The sequence below is a fragment of the Carassius auratus genome, chromosome 39 (genome assembly GCF_003368295.1).
Source record: "Carassius auratus strain Wakin chromosome 39, ASM336829v1, whole genome shotgun sequence".
Taxonomy (NCBI): Eukaryota; Metazoa; Chordata; class Actinopteri; order Cypriniformes; family Cyprinidae; genus Carassius; species Carassius auratus.
This window is the reverse complement of record NC_039281.1, coordinates 1,030,579-1,047,227: the sequence shown is the minus strand read 5'-3', so window position 1 is coordinate 1,047,227 and position 16,649 is coordinate 1,030,579. Positions and strand designations below refer to the sequence as shown.

Below are 16,649 nucleotides of genomic sequence, written 5' to 3'. Positions count from 1 at the left end.
GCAATAAAACTGTTATGCTGGACAGATTCAAAAATACAAACATTTACGTAAATCATTTTTCTACAGAGGTGAAAGTGGAAGGCCAGGGAATTCAGACCACTCAGTCATCAGTATTCAGCATACAAACTGGAAACGGAAAAGCACCCAAGGCAATCGAAGGTTCATTTTAAAAGCACCTGTTAATATCAAAGTATTTTTTTTTTTACCAAGATATAAGATTCCTCTGTAGTTCTTTAATAGGGAGAACTCTAATGCACTTGAAGAGAAGAACATCCCTTCGTGTGGCTAATGTGTTTTATATTGCATTTAAATGGTCTGGTGGTGCACTTGTTTTTTAAACGGCTAAATATAAAGCCATCATGGACCATGATAATCAATCAAGTGGCATTTGAAAGAGTGATGATCTTGCTCCTATCCAACCAATTACCCAAAGGAAAAAAAGAGAATAAGAATATTTTCAAGTGCCAATTCTATCCCAGTTTAAAGGTACAATTTATATTGTATAAAATATTTGCAGTAAAATCAAAAAACCACTAGGTTAGTGTTATATATTTTGTCCAGCTGATTACTAAAAATATCTCCAATGTTTTCAACTACTTTTAAATCATGAGAAAATTCCCATACTAAACAGTGACACGGGGCAGTGCAGTCGCCTGTCAATGACGTTAGTTACCTTTTGTTACCGCCTTTACTGACGTAGAAACCATATGACAACAGTGTCGTGGACAAATGCGGAAGTAGTGTCTAGCGTTCACAAAACCACTAGCTTGCTTCAAGCAGTTTCTTATTTTCTACTTCTTGAATGTTTTATGGTGGATTGTGTTACTTATTTATAAAACACAATTACTGTTTACCATCTGCCGCTGGTTCTGTTGACAAGGACAGCTCCCGTAAACGTAAGCGTAAACGTAAGTGTAAGCGTACGGGCCAACCAAACGACCCAAGAAGAGACCCAAGAGGAGTTTGAGGAGAGAAAGAGCGAGGATCAATATCGGTGTTGCATTTTCTAGATGGAGAGAACTTTGCGACAAACTTCAACTAGAAAGAGATGCCGATCTCACTTGTGTTTTACTCGACAGGTGAATTGTTTTGATTCGTATCTTTACAGAAAACTTATGATATTATAAAAATCAACAAGATTCGTTTTATGGGGCATATACGCCAAATGCGGGGCATCGCGTCTCAAGACCATTTGATCCATAGTCTGATCTCGTCTTTGCATTGACTTTGTATGTAATCTACTCGTGCACATCGTTGAACTCACATTTGCTATGCCCAATTATTGTGTTTGAATGTACACAAGTGTATATATTTGTTGAACAAGTGGTAATCATTTTCATATCATCTGACTAAACTACTGTCAAACTATATTTGCTGTATTGTATTGCAATATAGCATGACACAATATGTAATGGTTAAATCCATGATTTATCTTTCCGTCTGATTGATGGCCGTCAGCGATCGGGTAGAAGACAACAAATACCATAATTTCATGCTCCTCCTCAGCATCATCAAACCACGCGATTGTTATTGTTTTGGTAGTGCACCCTCTAGTGGCAGGTCATACAACTTGTACCTTTTATAAAGAGTGCAAAAACATTTTTAGATCAACATCTTAAATGTAAGTTTTCTGATAAAATATCAGATATGAATCATGTGCCTTATATGTGCATCACTGAGGCAACTGAATAGCCACAGCATGACAAAGCAAAAGCTGCCAACATGCCTGCCAAATAGAGACAACCACTTCCCCAACAGTTATTAATAGGATTTCCTGCTCCAAAGCATATTTACAAGCACCTATTTCACACAGTTTATACGCAGACAATTAAACTATTTTCTCATTTCACCAAATTACAGATGCTATACTGAAATTTAGTGATGTGGTATTTTAACTTAATTTCAATTGACTAAATAACATTATGGATGCATTTAAAAAAAAAAAAGAAAAAAAAAAAGGATTTAGACCTGACAGACAGATCGGCTTCAGGTTGTTCAGGTTAGCTGTATTATGCCTACACACTACAATTGTTAAATGGTGCCATAGAACTGGACTGAGATCAAAACAATATCCAAGGAACTGCAGGGCTTATTTTTTGTTCTTGAGCAATGCAACTATTTATTTGGCCTTTTCTGTCACTGTCCAGCTTGAAAGACAAACTTTCTTCCAAGTCTTTTTCAGCAGACTGAAAGAGTTTTTGTTTTCACATCAGAGGCTGATGGACAACTTTTCCTAGATGTCTGGTTGGTTTGATGTTGCAGCAACTTTCACACAACTGAACCAACAGTGCACACTGGGATCCTAGAATAGAGTTTTGAACTCTTTTTAACTTATGGATTTGTTTCTCTCTCTTATACTACCTTCACTTTTTTTTTCACAGCAATTCTTCATAATCACAGGTTTCCTTTTTTGTTGTTGTTTTTACTTTTTACAAATGAGCTCTGAGATATATATATATATATATATATATATATATATATTTTTTTTTTTTATTTTTTTTTTTTTTCGATTCAGACCAATTTGCTAAAGAATCTCAAACTGATTTGTGAAACATTCTAACTAATTCACTGAAGATATATGACTGAGCAATTTGTTCAGAAACCAAAAACTATGACTTATGGATTTTCCAACTGTGTAAACTTAGTAACTGAATTCTTAAAAACAGCACACTTTAGAAACATTTCCTAAAAAAATTTTATGAATAAATAAACACTGAGGAAAACATTTGTAATTTAGTAAAATGAGAAAACTGGCTGAAGGTCTTAATACCGCTGATGAATAATTCTGTAATGTCTAAAATATGATTTAATTACCCAGTTCAAACAAACATTGCAAACACTGTTGCAAACACCATAGTTATGCCAAATTGTTTTGATCTTCTACTGTACAGAAAGAAATTTACAGGCCTGTCACCATTAAGCAGCCAGAGGCCAGACCTGGGATTAATCCAACCTGTGGTGGTGCCTATGGATCACCATAAATCTTCCCTGATTGAATGTAAATTGGAAAACTATGTATGTCGGTATACATCACTGGCATAAAGCACATACTGTCGTCCGCAGGTCTGCCTCGCTAAAATATGCAAACCTAGTGTTGTGCGATCGTTTCCGTGTGTGCCGGTTTCATGCCTTAATGTGCATGCATGTAGGGCACAATATTTATTGACAGTGTGGTGGCTTACACATTTGCATTATAAATCTCAATTACACCGCATTATTTGCTCAGCACAGTGCTCAGATGAAATCCTCAGAAGATGCCCCGCAGAATCTGCTCGTAAATTCTTAATAAACTGCAGTGCAGACCTTTGTGTGGCAATGACCTAAATCCTAAATTCTCCTCATCTATGCACTACACTCATTTTTTAAAAACTTAATCGAGCTCTGTTACAGCCATTTAACTGATTATTAAACCCGCCTGAACATTTCTGGCAGCATTCCACAACAATCCAAAAACATCTTCATAGAACAGCTAGATGTTATGAGATGGATTCAGAAGGCCTGATTCTCAGACAAGATGCACCAGCCGCTGATTTTTTAAAAGTCCTCTCTTTAATCATCAATGATCACCCACGCTATCCGCTTGGGTACGGCTGTCTTGTTTGCATCTTTGGTTGGCCTCCACATGCAGAGGAGTGTGTTTTGTCATATCCTCCTTTTGATTAGTTAAGTTTAAGTTATCAAGCTTGCTGCTATGATGCATTTGGGCCGGCTAAAAGAATTATGCAATACAAATAATTATTTGATCGTGTTTTTGTTTTTTTTACTCTGCATCATCATATTTGTACCAGGTTTCTAAAGAATGTTATTTTTTGGCATATTCAACTTTCACTGATATTTTTGGCCCATCAACACATAGCGGCTCTGTTGTGATGTCTGTTGGCAATCTCAGATGTAACAAAAGTACATGACATGACAAACTAGACGAGCAGTCAGGAGTGATGCTATAGCCCACTGCTGTGTATTCTGTGGCAGGGCTTTGATATGACAAAGAGAGCAAGGAGGACAGAGAGTAGGGGGAGGAGTGCCATGATTATTTGCTTTCCATCCCTCTGCAGGCTCCTCTGAATCTGATGATTCATCCTTCTGTATAAGGAACTGCTTCCCTTTGTTCATTTTTCGGCAGTTGGCCTCTGGCAGCCTCATCTGCACAAGAAGGTATAAGGAGTAGTCTGAATATAGTTTGGCATATATATATATGTATAAAAAAGTAAAGTTGCCACCTGGTAATTACACCACTAATTAAAGACGAATCACACTTAATGGATTTAAGTCTCACTTGGGGCTTTCCATCCCTCATTCCTTTCACGTTTTCTTCACCTACTGCCCTCAATTCCTCTATTTGAAGGCAGGGCAAGAGGAGGGGGTAGCATTCGGACTGACCTGGGCTGGGCTGACTGTCTGGAGTTGCTCACACCTGTCTAAAAGCAGGGGTCGCACTCGGACAGATACATTTCTTCCCACAACCAATGCACTTGTTAATAATGCATACAGCAATCCCTACACTCACACAGCATACAAAATTAATTTATCCAACCACTGTCTGTTTTTGAGACAGGTGTAGAGAGATGAAGACAAGCTTATTTCACAAATATGCAATAAAAAGCTAAACTGACATTTAATAATAATAATAATAATAATAATAATAATAATAATAATAATAATAATAATAATAATAATAATAATAATAATAAGTTTAATCACTATTGTTAAATTATATATTCAAATATTCAAATACAACATTATATAATAAAAACTGTTAAAAAAACTGTATTAGTAGTAATAACAGCAGCAATACAATTTATTTTTTACTAATTATTTTTACTATTACAATATTAAATTCAATTATATAATTAAACCTCAAAAAAAAAAAAAAAATACAAAACGAAAAATACTATTATTAAATGTAAACATGACTAGTGAATTCTTATCACATCTGACATTAGCACATGTGGCAATGTAAATTTTAAAAGTGTCCTACGTGTAAACCAATACCATTTCTCAACAAATTGGTAGGTTCAGTAAAATGGACACCATTAACAAAGCAATGCATTTTCATTTGTGTGTCATAAGATAAGCAAACATCCACAGACACATGCACAAGCACCTGCACAGTACCCATCTGTTTTCTGCGGGGGATATCATTGTATTCATGGCACTGGATAAGCAACATCAAAGACATGGCAGGACGTGGCTGTCTATGAAAGCTCTCACCATCTCTGAACTGGACATTTAGTATTCCTCTCCAATTGTGTCAGTGCAGGTAGCATTACTACAGACTTGAAAAGTGAAGCTGCTTCACATCGGATCAAAGTGCAATCTAAATAAAATATCAAAAGTGCAAAGCTTTGGTTTATATGAAGGCTGCTTATTATGCAAGTTTATGTTAAAGGAATCTTTTTGAAAGCATACTGCAGACATTCACAGGCATGGCTAATTAACAGCCATAACCATGCAGCAAATAGGATAGCACCGCGTATCTTTACATTCCCTCCCTGGGTGCTGCACTGTGCAAAACGTGCTTGCAAATGCACAAACTAAAGAAATTAACATCTAGCATGACCCTGAGCTTCACAAGTTCTCGCTGCTAACCCTTTAGCTTAACGTAGTGCAAAGTGGAAAAATGTCTTGTAGTTCTTAAAAACACACACTATGAGTGCTATTGAAACATCAAACTGGTAGTCTGCATGCTGCATGGTGATGTTAGCACAGCCTGATGCACTCTTTTAATTAAATGACAAACTGAGAGAAGCCTTCATGGAGGGATGAGTGATGGGTGATGATTCTGCCATGCAAACCCCCCTTCTGGAGCTCAATATCTCATTCAACAGCGCTATTGAGAAGACAAGAAAATCTGATAGAACCCTTGCAGCACATACACTAGTTTGATGTTTACTGTGGAAGGTTCCCATATTTTCACAAAGCCTGTGAACCTGTCATTTTCACTCTGCTTCAATAATGAGAGTAGCTTTCCTGGGAAACAAGTGTCAGACTAGGGGTGTCGCGATATACTGTAGGCCTGTAACTATAGTCGATAAATCAATTAATCGCACGATAAAAAAAAAAAGAGCTGATAATTTTTCCGGCCGCGATAATTAATTTTTTCAATTTTTATTAAAAAAATTAAACAAGTCATGATGTGGGGTTAGTCTGGCGCGCAGCCGGTGGACAGCCTGCAGCAGAAAACACCTTCTCCGATGGCAGAGATGTCCCGGGAATAAATCGCTAATCGCTAGAGCTTTGGGAGAAGCGCCATTCATTTGCTTGCGGATGTATGCATCTCAAGTGATATTGCATTGTACTTGCACTACTGCTTTATTTATATATATATATATTATATAGTTATAGTGGTTTTTTTAACTCTATGCGCTGCGGACGTGCCTGGAAAAAATGAGCGCGTCGCTTCCATTATGATCGCGCATACCGCATTTGAAATAACGAACTTGAGCACAAAAAGACGTGATGTGAACGGCCCCTTCAAGGGTCAAAATGTTTACTTTTGGTTAAAGGTTAAACGGTCAATATGAGCATCCCTTCCTGGCATATAAACATAATATAACATGCAAAATTAAAAAAATTTAAGCCACACGAAGTCAACATGTTGGTATTTCTTGCTCTGAATCTGCCATAAAATAAAATTAAAGTTTATTGATCTTTGAAAAGGTGTACCTGCCTTATTATGCCATTATCATTATATTAGTTGAAACTGGTCTTAGAATGACAATATTATTGTTTATCGCGATAATTTTTTGGACAATTTATCGTCCAGCTAAATTTGATATTGTGACAGCCCTATGTCAGACTATGGGGAATGAATTTAGTGTTGCATCAGAGTCTCGGGCGCAATTTTCGAAAAAGTGCTGGGAAAAAGCAAGGGATAGGAGTTGGCTGAGAGATAAATCATGCACTTCACTTGGGTTTCACTGGAGTGCTTCATAAGGATTAAGATCTTTAAATGAATCACAAGTGCATGGACAATTCACCAACAGGAGAGATGTATTTTTCCTGCAAAACAGACTTGAGTTCATCTTACTTGATCCGCAATAGCGCGGCCCAGCTTGTCCATCCTTGATCCGGCTTCAGCAATCTTCTTGGCAGCACTGATCACATCAGAGGTGTTTTTGAGTGGTCCTTTCCCCCTGGGAAAAAATAACATCAGTTTTATTCACAGTTACTGTTCTGTGTGCAGTCTCATGTGACGTGCTAGTGAGTATGTGTGAGCATGGATGATACATGTCAAGATGTCAACACATTCAACAGATAAGAATGGCTGGTCACACTGACAAGGTTGATGAAAAACAGACTCTTGTTTCACAGCTTCACACTCACAGGAACACAGCGCAGCGTGAACAGGGCTTTTTGGGCAAGATGAGATAAATTCGCTTCCAACTGATTAATCTCATTAAGGAGAACATCTCTCTCCAACATACTTCCATTCACTAGTAGCTTGAAGAATTTGTGGGGGGTACCAATGAACAAGATATGCATAGACAGACAGATGGTGTGAGTTAGCAGCAGCTCCCACCCACTTCTGTGATATCTGGTCAGCTTCCTGGGGTCACTGCCACGTCAGTTCATTTAATAGTTCTGGCCTCATCCATCCTAGCATCCCATCTCAGCCCACCCCTCTGCAACTCCCCGGTTACGATCCAGCCAGTCATTTGCCAGTTCTGTGTGCTCACAAGGGACTGCAGGGCACAGTTGGCAAGTGGCACAACCTGGATTCAAAGCCGCTCTCTTCGGGCTAAACTGAACAATCCAACCCACAACAGATGGAATTTTGTGTTTTTGCTCTTCCTCTACACTCACCCCTCTCTATTACTCTCTCTCTCTTTCTATACCGTTCAGACAGGGTCCTCCTGGCAGCACTGCATCCATCAAAACAGTCGCAGGAATTCACTAGAGGCACTGTCTTAAAAAGAAAATGCACCCCACAAAGAGCAACCAACACTTCTATCACTCCGAAACACAAAGGACAGGTTATTTTGATGTCGCTTTGGTGGTGGTGGTCCACACGTAACCCGCCTTAGGTAAGAGTGTGGCCACTGTGACTGTCATGTGTATGCCCATGAATTAGCCACTGATACTGGTTCCAGATGAAGGGTAGTGCATTTTTGTTTGTTTCAACTGCTCAAGCACTGGGCCACAGCATGCACAGACAGGTGGCTCCAAAATATGTGACACGAATCCCAGCAATGCATCCTTTATTCATGAGCAGAAAGGGACATAAGCAGAATCAGTGGCACGCCACTTCTCTGCAGATATTGAGGCTGGATAAAGGCGAATCAGCTCCTACTTTATAGCATTAACCTTCATGGGACTGTGTTCCCATTCAAGGTCAAGGGGCAATAATTTTGCGTGAACTGAATTGACTTGCCAAGACCTTCACTCAGCACAAATCTGCAGGTGACACATCAGCACTAATTACCATTTTTCATGCAAATGCCACCAAATCTGTCAAACCACACTGACAGATGTACCGCATCCTTGTTGCATTTTATTTGAGACGATGACAGATTTCTCGGGGCCTTCAACAAGAGGTATGAGTGTCACCTTCAACAGAAACAATATCATTCTCAAGCCTATTACACAAAACAGCCAAGAGACACGTTTAGGGCACAAATAAAAAGTTAATGAACATTAATGAACATAATATATATATATACGATTTTAATGAAAAATAACACTTGATTAGTTAAGCCTGTGTGTTTTGGCACAGGAACCTTTGTGAACTAAAATATAAACACCTGTTCGTCTAGCTCCATTCTGTATGGTTCCAATATGTGTGTGTGGTCTTGTTTTTCTATTCTGGTGGGGACTTAAACTTGAAAGCACACAGACTCATGGGGACTAAGACAAGTCAAGTCGCCTTTATTTGTATAGCGCTTTATACATTACAGATAGAGTCAAAGCAGCTTTACAGTGTTAACCAGGAAAGACGTGCTGACAAAGCAAGAGCACAATAGAAAACAGTCAGTTTATCAGTTAAATTGAGGTCCCCACAGGGAAACAAACTTATAAATCATATAGAAGTTTTCTCTTTTTTAATCTAAACATGTTTTCTGTAAGGGGTAGGGGAATAAAAACACAGTTTACTTTATACTGTATAAAAACAATTACGCCTATGGCGAATCCCCACAAGGATAGCAAACCAGACATTTGTGTGTGTATATTTCCACATGTATATTTTTTATATATATTAATAGTAATAAATTTGTTATGCAAGTTTAAATATATATATAGTTATGTAAGTGTACACGTAACAAAGTTTTTTTTTTATTTTTTTTTTTTAGAAATCAACATTTTAAACAAAATCCAACAAACAAAATCTAAACAAATATTTGACAAATCAGTATTTAACTGTTCACTGCACTGGGGAGGAATGGAGACTTGTTCCTGAAGAGGAGAAAGCAGCAAACCTATTCTTGAGATAAGGCTGAGTGACAGCCATCCTACAGTCATTACTATGTGTGCAACTGTGTCCTCAGCATGATCCACTTTAAAAACGGGTCATGGTTAGCATAGGCAGGGAGAAGCAATAGACCAAGACATTTTCTATCTTTGTCTCTCTGTAGCTCTCTTACACACACACAGTGTCCTCTGGGAGAGCAGATGTCAGTCACTCTCAGGTGAGCAGCCCATGAATGCTTTGTCACACCTAAAATGGCCCTTTCACCGAATCTGTCATCATACAGGGAAAGAATTCAGGTGATCTTTTCTTGCGCTGCAGCTCCTGCCCTTTGTTGTTTTTAAATCAAATAAAGAGGTTAAAAGATTTCTTTCCCTTTCAAACCATTTCTTTTGGGATCACTTATGATGTAATGTCAATGAGGCAAGCAAATGAGGCAGGTAAAAAGCGCCCCCACCAAAAAAAAATCCATAGCTCATTTGCTTCCACTGAGAAGGGAAAAAGGTTCCACATGATTGAACCAAGTGCTTGATTGAGTTAATATTCAACCTTACTAATTGATGGCCAATTTATTTATGACAGTGGAAATTAGGTATTAAAAAATAAAAAAAAAAAAAAAAAAAAAAAAAAACTTTCACCAGTCTCTCTTTCAATATTGGAAAAGATTTTCCTCTAAAAAGGTTTTTGCACATTTCATTGCCAATGCAAACTGCCATACAAACCAATATAAAGCTGAAGCACTGAGCCGGGACGCAGTGAAATCAGAGCAGTAGTGCATGGCCAGAGAGGTCTATTGAGTTGAGTCTAAAAGAGATGTGTGTGTTTGTGTGGTCTTTGACAGGCATTCGAGCAGGGAAGAGAGTAATTTACACTCACCTGGTGAAGTCTGTCATCTCCATCATGATCATGCACATTTGCTTGGCCAAAACAATGATGTCATTTCCGCTGTCATCCCACTTGGATACCTCGGCGTCCAGCTTGCTCTTCTCCTCCTGGAAACTGGCCACCTGCTCGGCAATCTTCGCCTTCTGCTCCTGGGGTAGCTGAGCCATGATGGCCTGCCAATTCCACAGAAAAGCCCATATATAACAAACCGTACATAAATCTGCTCATGATTCGCTGATCTACGACTGTTAATGAGGAAAAGAGATGTCATAGGATTTGCAATTGAAATAGAAAATTGATGTTCTATCCATATTCCCGCTTCTTTCTTTGCTTCTCTCTTGCACCTTCCTTTTTCCTTCTCTCAATCTCTTTCTCGCTCTCATTTCTTGCATGACCAGTCCAGGCCAGGAGAGCAGGAGAGATTTTAGCGCTTTGGCTGGTGGCGTATGGGCTATGAAACATTCCTCTAATTCTGTAAAAGGTTCACATCCTTTCCAAACTTTGCTGAGCAATGCTTTCTGCAGCCTCAATAGCCCTACAAACTCTAATGAGGAGGCCAGTGGAATGTGATACTGCAAACAGCACATCAAAGATAACAGAAAAAGATCATGGTAACCTGATAATACATCATTTTCTTTAAATAACACGATAAAGGTAGGTGTGTGTGTGTGTGTGTGTGTATATATATATATATATATATATATATATATATATATATATATAATTAATAAATGAATACATTTATTAAAAAAAAATATTCTACATGAATAAATGTAAATTCATATATATAACCTAAACTGTGGTCCTTGGGATTCGAACCCACAACCTTGTGCTGCTAACACACACACACACACACTCTCTGTTCAGAACTTTTAGAGCAGTACAACTGTTTTCAACACTAATAAGAATGTTTCTCGAGCACCAAATCAGAATATTACAATAATTTCTGGATGACTGGAGTAATGGCTGCTGAAAATTCAAGTTTTGGCATCATAGTAATAAATAATAATAATAAAAAAATGTCAATAGAAATTTTAGGTTTTCTGTGTCACACCTGGTTAGGACATGCTCAATGTATGAAAAAAAAAAAAAAATAATCTAACTGCCCTAATTGAGATAAACCTTTCTGGCAAGTTCTCAATAAGAATTACATTTTTGGGCCTTATAAACTAAATTTTCTCTTGAAATTTGGAGCACCGGCACACACGTGGCACACATTAGTGCATTAGCTGAGTGACTGGGATTCCCACTGGAACTGAGGACTAAATCAAAAGCCTCTGAGGGGGTGGAAAAGGAGGCTGGACAGTGATTACAGACTTATATAATCACATTCTAACTCAAGCAAAACCTCCACTGCCCCGTTTTCTACAGCTCTCTAAACAAAAATTCTACTCACTTCCCCAGCAACAAGTTTAAATGGAAAATGGAAGTCTTCTGCAGTGCTTTTATCTTTAACCAGAGCTGTCTGTTCAAGTCTTGAGCTCTATAAGTCTCATATGCCATCCCCTAGATGATTAGAGCTGAATATTTTTTCGTTACTTTTTTAGTTTTCATCAACATGCTCACATTACCATGGAAAAGGAGGGTGGGAGATCTGTAATTATATTTGTGCGAGCATGGGGAACAAAGAAAATGCGATCGACACAACGGATGTAAATATGAATAGATGACAGCCTTACATGACCAGGAACAATTCTTACTGACAAAAGAAAATGCTAATTTTTTTAATGCATTCATAAAAAAAAGAAAGAAAATTGTTGGGGCCACATACTACTTTCCATTAGTGCTGTCACACAAATTGTTATCAAAAACTCAAAAGACGTGCTCACAGAAAAAGACAGCACTCTTACTATCAAGATCCCCTAACAGAACTTGGTTCCCGTTACCCTGAATTTAAAAAGGAAAACAGGGTGCCAATCATCTGCAGTGTCTGCCACCACAACAGTTGTGGACTCGACAATATATCCAAAGTACTACAATTATTATACATATACAGGTCCTTCTCAAAAAATTTGCCTATTGTGATAAAGTTCATTATTTTCCATAATGTAATGATAAAAATTAAACTTTCATATATTTTAGATTCATTGCACACCAACTTAAATATTTCAGGTCTTTTATTGTTTTAATACTGATGATTTTGGCATACAGCTCATGAAAACCCAAAATGCCTGTCTCAAAAAATTAGCATATTTCATCCGACCAATAAAAGAAAAGTGTTTTTAATACAAAAAAAGTCAACCTTCAAATAATTGTGTTCAGTTATGCACTCAATACTTGATCGGGAATCCTTTTGCAGAAATGACTGCTTCAATGCAGCGTGGCATGGGGGCAATCAGCCTGTGGCACTGCTGAGGTGTTATGGAGGCCCAGCATGCTTCGATAGCGGCCTTAAGCTCATCCTGAGTGTTGGGTCTTGCGTCTCTTCACAATATCCCACAGATTCTCTATGGGGTTCAGGTCAGGAGAGTTGGCAGGCCAATTGAACACAGTAATACCATGGTCAGAAAACCATTTACCAGTGGTTTTGGCACTGTGAGCAGGTGCCAGGTCATTCTGAAAAACGAAATCTTCATCTCCAGAAAGCTTTTCAGCAGATGGAAGCATGAAGTGCTCCAAAATCTCCTGATAGCTAGCTGCATTGACCCTGCCCTTGATAAAACACAGTGGACCAACACCAGCAGCTGACATGGCACCCCAGACCATGACTGACTGTGGGTACTTGACACTGGACTTCAGGCATTTTGGCATTTCCTTCTCCCCAGTCTTCCTCCAGACTCTGGCACCTTGATTTCCGGATGGCATGCAAAATTTGTCCAAAATTTGTGCTGTTTCTGGTTCAAAAGTGGCTTGACCTGGGGAATGTGGCACCTGTAGCCCATTTCCTGCACACTGCACACAGTGGCTCTGGATGTTTCTACTCCAGACTCAGTCCACTGCTTCCGCAGGTCCCCCAAGGTCTGGAATCGGTCCTTCTCCACAATCTTCCTCAGGGTCCGGTCACCTCTTCTCGTTGTGCAGCGTTTTTTGACACACTTTTTCCTTCCCACAGACTTCCCACTGAGGTGCCTTGATACAGCACTCTGGGAACAGCCTATTCGTTCAGAAATTTCTTTCTGTGTCTTACCCTCTCGCTTGAGGGTGTCAATGATGGCCTTCTGGACAGCAGTCAGGTCGGCAGTCTTACCCATGATTGCGGTTTTGAGTAATGAACCAGGCTGGGAGTTTTTAAAAGCCTCAGGAATCTTTTGCAGGTGTTTAGAGTTAATTAGTTGATTCAGATGATTAGGTTAATAGCTCGTTTAGAGAACCTTTTCATGATATGCTAATTTTTTGAGATAGGAATTTTGGGTTTTCATGAGCTGCATGCCAAAATCATCAGTATTAAAACAATAAAAGACCTGAAATATTTCAGTTGGTGTGCAATGAATCTAAAATATATGAAAGTGTAATTTTTATCATTTCATTATGGAAAATAATGAACTTTATCACAATATGCAAATTTTTTGAGAAGGACCTGTATATAGATAGTTTTTTTTTTTAAACACACATTTTCACTGTTCCTTCCAGCTATGAAGGGATACATTTTCATAAGCATTACCAAGGCAACAGAGGAGGATGTGAAGGGAGAGAGAGAGAAAGAGAGAGAGAGAGGAGGAATGGAGGTAGAGAGGGGGCGAGGTTTGATGTCTGTTTCGCTGGTGGCAACATCAGGAGTGCTACTGACACAAAATCAGTACAGAATCTTAAAAACACAGATTCAGAGTTCCTGTGCTATTAGAGCTAAACAGAGAAGCAAACGTTGATTTGACCATGATGCTGCAAATGTGAATAGGGCGTTTAGAATTTCCCAACGCTGTCTTTGAATCTTTTAATAGACTGTGTTAAAGTTTTATTATAGAAACACTGAATAAGATGGAAATTATGGTGTCCCTAGACCGATTCCATACAAGCATCAACAAACGAAACTGATTATCTCGTAATTTTAAGATTGATTTTGACACCTTTCAACATTCATTAAGTGGCTCCATAAACTGGCAAGCCATGAATCCAAAAGCTCTGATGTGAACTACAAAAGCCCTAACTCTTACCCGAGCACTCTGTCCGGCAATGAGCTGATCATCTTCTGTCTGTACACTGGTCCTGCTACGAGAATCAAAGTCTTCTGTCTCAAAGTCTGAGTCGTCCAGTTCCTCTGGGGTCTGTGGGGGAGAAGAAACGTAAGGGTGGTGAGAGATATAGAAAGCATTAGCAAGCTCTTTTAACAACTCAAGTAACTTATGAACTTTGGCAGAAGTTTAAGGCCCCAATATATATAGTTATTTTTCATTGAGTTAAAAAGTAATATGAAATACCTTTGCAGTGGTAAACTGTAAATATCCTGACAACATTCACACTACTGGAAGGGCATTTAGTAAGTGAATATGTTCTGCGCACTTTGCTATTCTTCTTGACTGTTCACGTAGGTAAGGCATTTCAAACTCCCAGAATGAACTCCACTATTTTTGCCTGATGTTGTTTGAAATTACATCACATCAGTTTGTTCTATATTAAATTAGTAGTTTTCCATGTGAAAGTAGAAATGTTAAATGCATATGTAAAACAAAGAAATGCTGCCCATTATTGTCAACTGGTAAATACATGTGCTCCGATATATTTAGCTATGGTGCTACACATTTTTTCTGGTCTTCTCTAATACCTCTCTCTCTCTCAAATTTTTTTTTGAAAATTAGAATGGTGAAATACACAAAAAATAAACAAAATGTTACAATTTCTAAATGATAGCAGTGATGCTACTCAGTACTAGCAAATTTGCCTCAAGTGACCCAAGCGCGCATATATATATATATATATATATATATATATATATATATACACACACACACACACACGCGCACACACGCACACATGCGCACACACACCCCCCTATGTATTTTTAGAGTGAAAATGTAATGGTGGAAGGTTAAACGGTAAAACATATTTACTTGCCTGCTGTAAAGAGCGACAGAATGATCTGGCACACTGATGCAGTGGGTACATCACATTTCCCCTGTACTGAACTAAACTAACTCTCTTTCTCTAATCCCTGCACTGAATGCCAAACATGCCTCTTATAACACTGCTGCTCTATTAGCATGCACTTGTGAGCAGAGGAACCTGTTTGCAGAGGGAAATGGTGGAGAATGGGGAGGGTGACGGGGGAAGAACCCTCACTGACAAGAAAATGCATTTCAGCTTGATAGGAGAAAGGACGAGATGTGAGAAGATACGGATGTATTATTTCGCCACTGCTGCAAGTCCTGCTTATCTGACTGTCTGTACAATCCATTTATGAGGAGATTCTGACTGGCTCAAGATGCAGCTGCTCCAATAATAGACCCCTCAAGAATTTCAAAACTCTGCCTGCCAGGGCTTGAAAAAAAGTAAAAAATCTGTTCACTCCGAGCAGAATCGATATCTAAACGTTTCTGTTCCTGCATTCCTCTGTATTATTATCTTTCTGAAATCGGTTTGCCTATAAAAAAAATACAGGTTATTAATGTTCTTTTTTTTTTATATTTTCTTTGCCTGTGATGATGATAATAATAATAATAATAATAATAATAATAATAATAATAATAATAATAATAATAATAATAATAACAAAAGCCTATTATTATTATTATTATTATAATTATTAATAAAAGTGATACATATCAATACATATCAAACACTCCCATAAAGTTTTGGTCATATGGCCCCATCATAATCGTGATTACAATACTGACCAAAATAATCTTGATTATGATTTTTGCCATAATCGAGCAGCCCTAACACACATATTTTGCTTTTGCTAAATAAAACAATTTTCTTCTGTCTCGTTTTCCTTTCCGTGAACTTTGTATCGCATCACAATAAACCGAAAACTCAGCACTTTTTTTTTCTTTCGTTTTGTTAGTCTGTCAATGATTTAAGTTAAATACATTTCATGAAGGCCAATATAGGCTATTCCTTTTATGTAAGTGTATCGTCTTATTTGGTTTTCTCCGTTCACAAGTGCTGCAGGTTCGCGTGATCTGTTGAATCCCTCTTAAACTACCCCCAGATAAGCTCTAATGCATTGCGATTTACCTATGATGAATTTACAGTTGAGCGCGGGAATTTCATGCGTTGAATGCGTCAGCTTTGCATTTGCAAACCTGTTCCTGTCAAAATTTTGTTTGTTTCCAGTTTTTGTTTTCATTCCTTGAACCAGTTCAGAGCCCTACTGCCTGCTGAAGATGATATCAAAACAACATACAACCAAAAAAAAGTCAAGCAAGGTGTGGACGATTGTTTATAAGTGCCCAGGCTTATTTCATTAATACGTTTTGCTGTA

At 38.2% G+C, this 16,649-nt stretch overlaps 1 protein-coding gene and 1 long non-coding RNA gene across 2 annotated transcripts in view; both read right to left on the bottom strand.

Annotated features, from left to right (window-relative positions):
• Positions 1–16,649, bottom strand: part of ctnna1 (catenin (cadherin-associated protein), alpha 1) — a 111,976-nt gene that overhangs the window by 11,245 nt on the left and 84,082 nt on the right. Inside the window, exons 14-16 of the mRNA XM_026225042.1 lie at positions 14,383–14,493; positions 10,283–10,464; positions 7,031–7,136 (exon numbers count right to left, since the gene is read on the bottom strand). Coding sequence (XP_026080827.1) covers positions 7,031–7,136; positions 10,283–10,464; positions 14,383–14,493 — 399 coding nt within the window. The remainder of the gene's footprint in view (positions 1–7,030; positions 7,137–10,282; positions 10,465–14,382; positions 14,494–16,649) is intronic.
• LOC113057613 (uncharacterized) lies at positions 3,755–4,562 on the bottom strand. Its single transcript, XR_003277854.1, has 2 exons — positions 4,277–4,562; positions 3,755–4,143 (listed from the first exon to the last, which is right to left on the bottom strand). It is a non-coding gene; the product is annotated as an uncharacterized LOC113057613 (long non-coding RNA).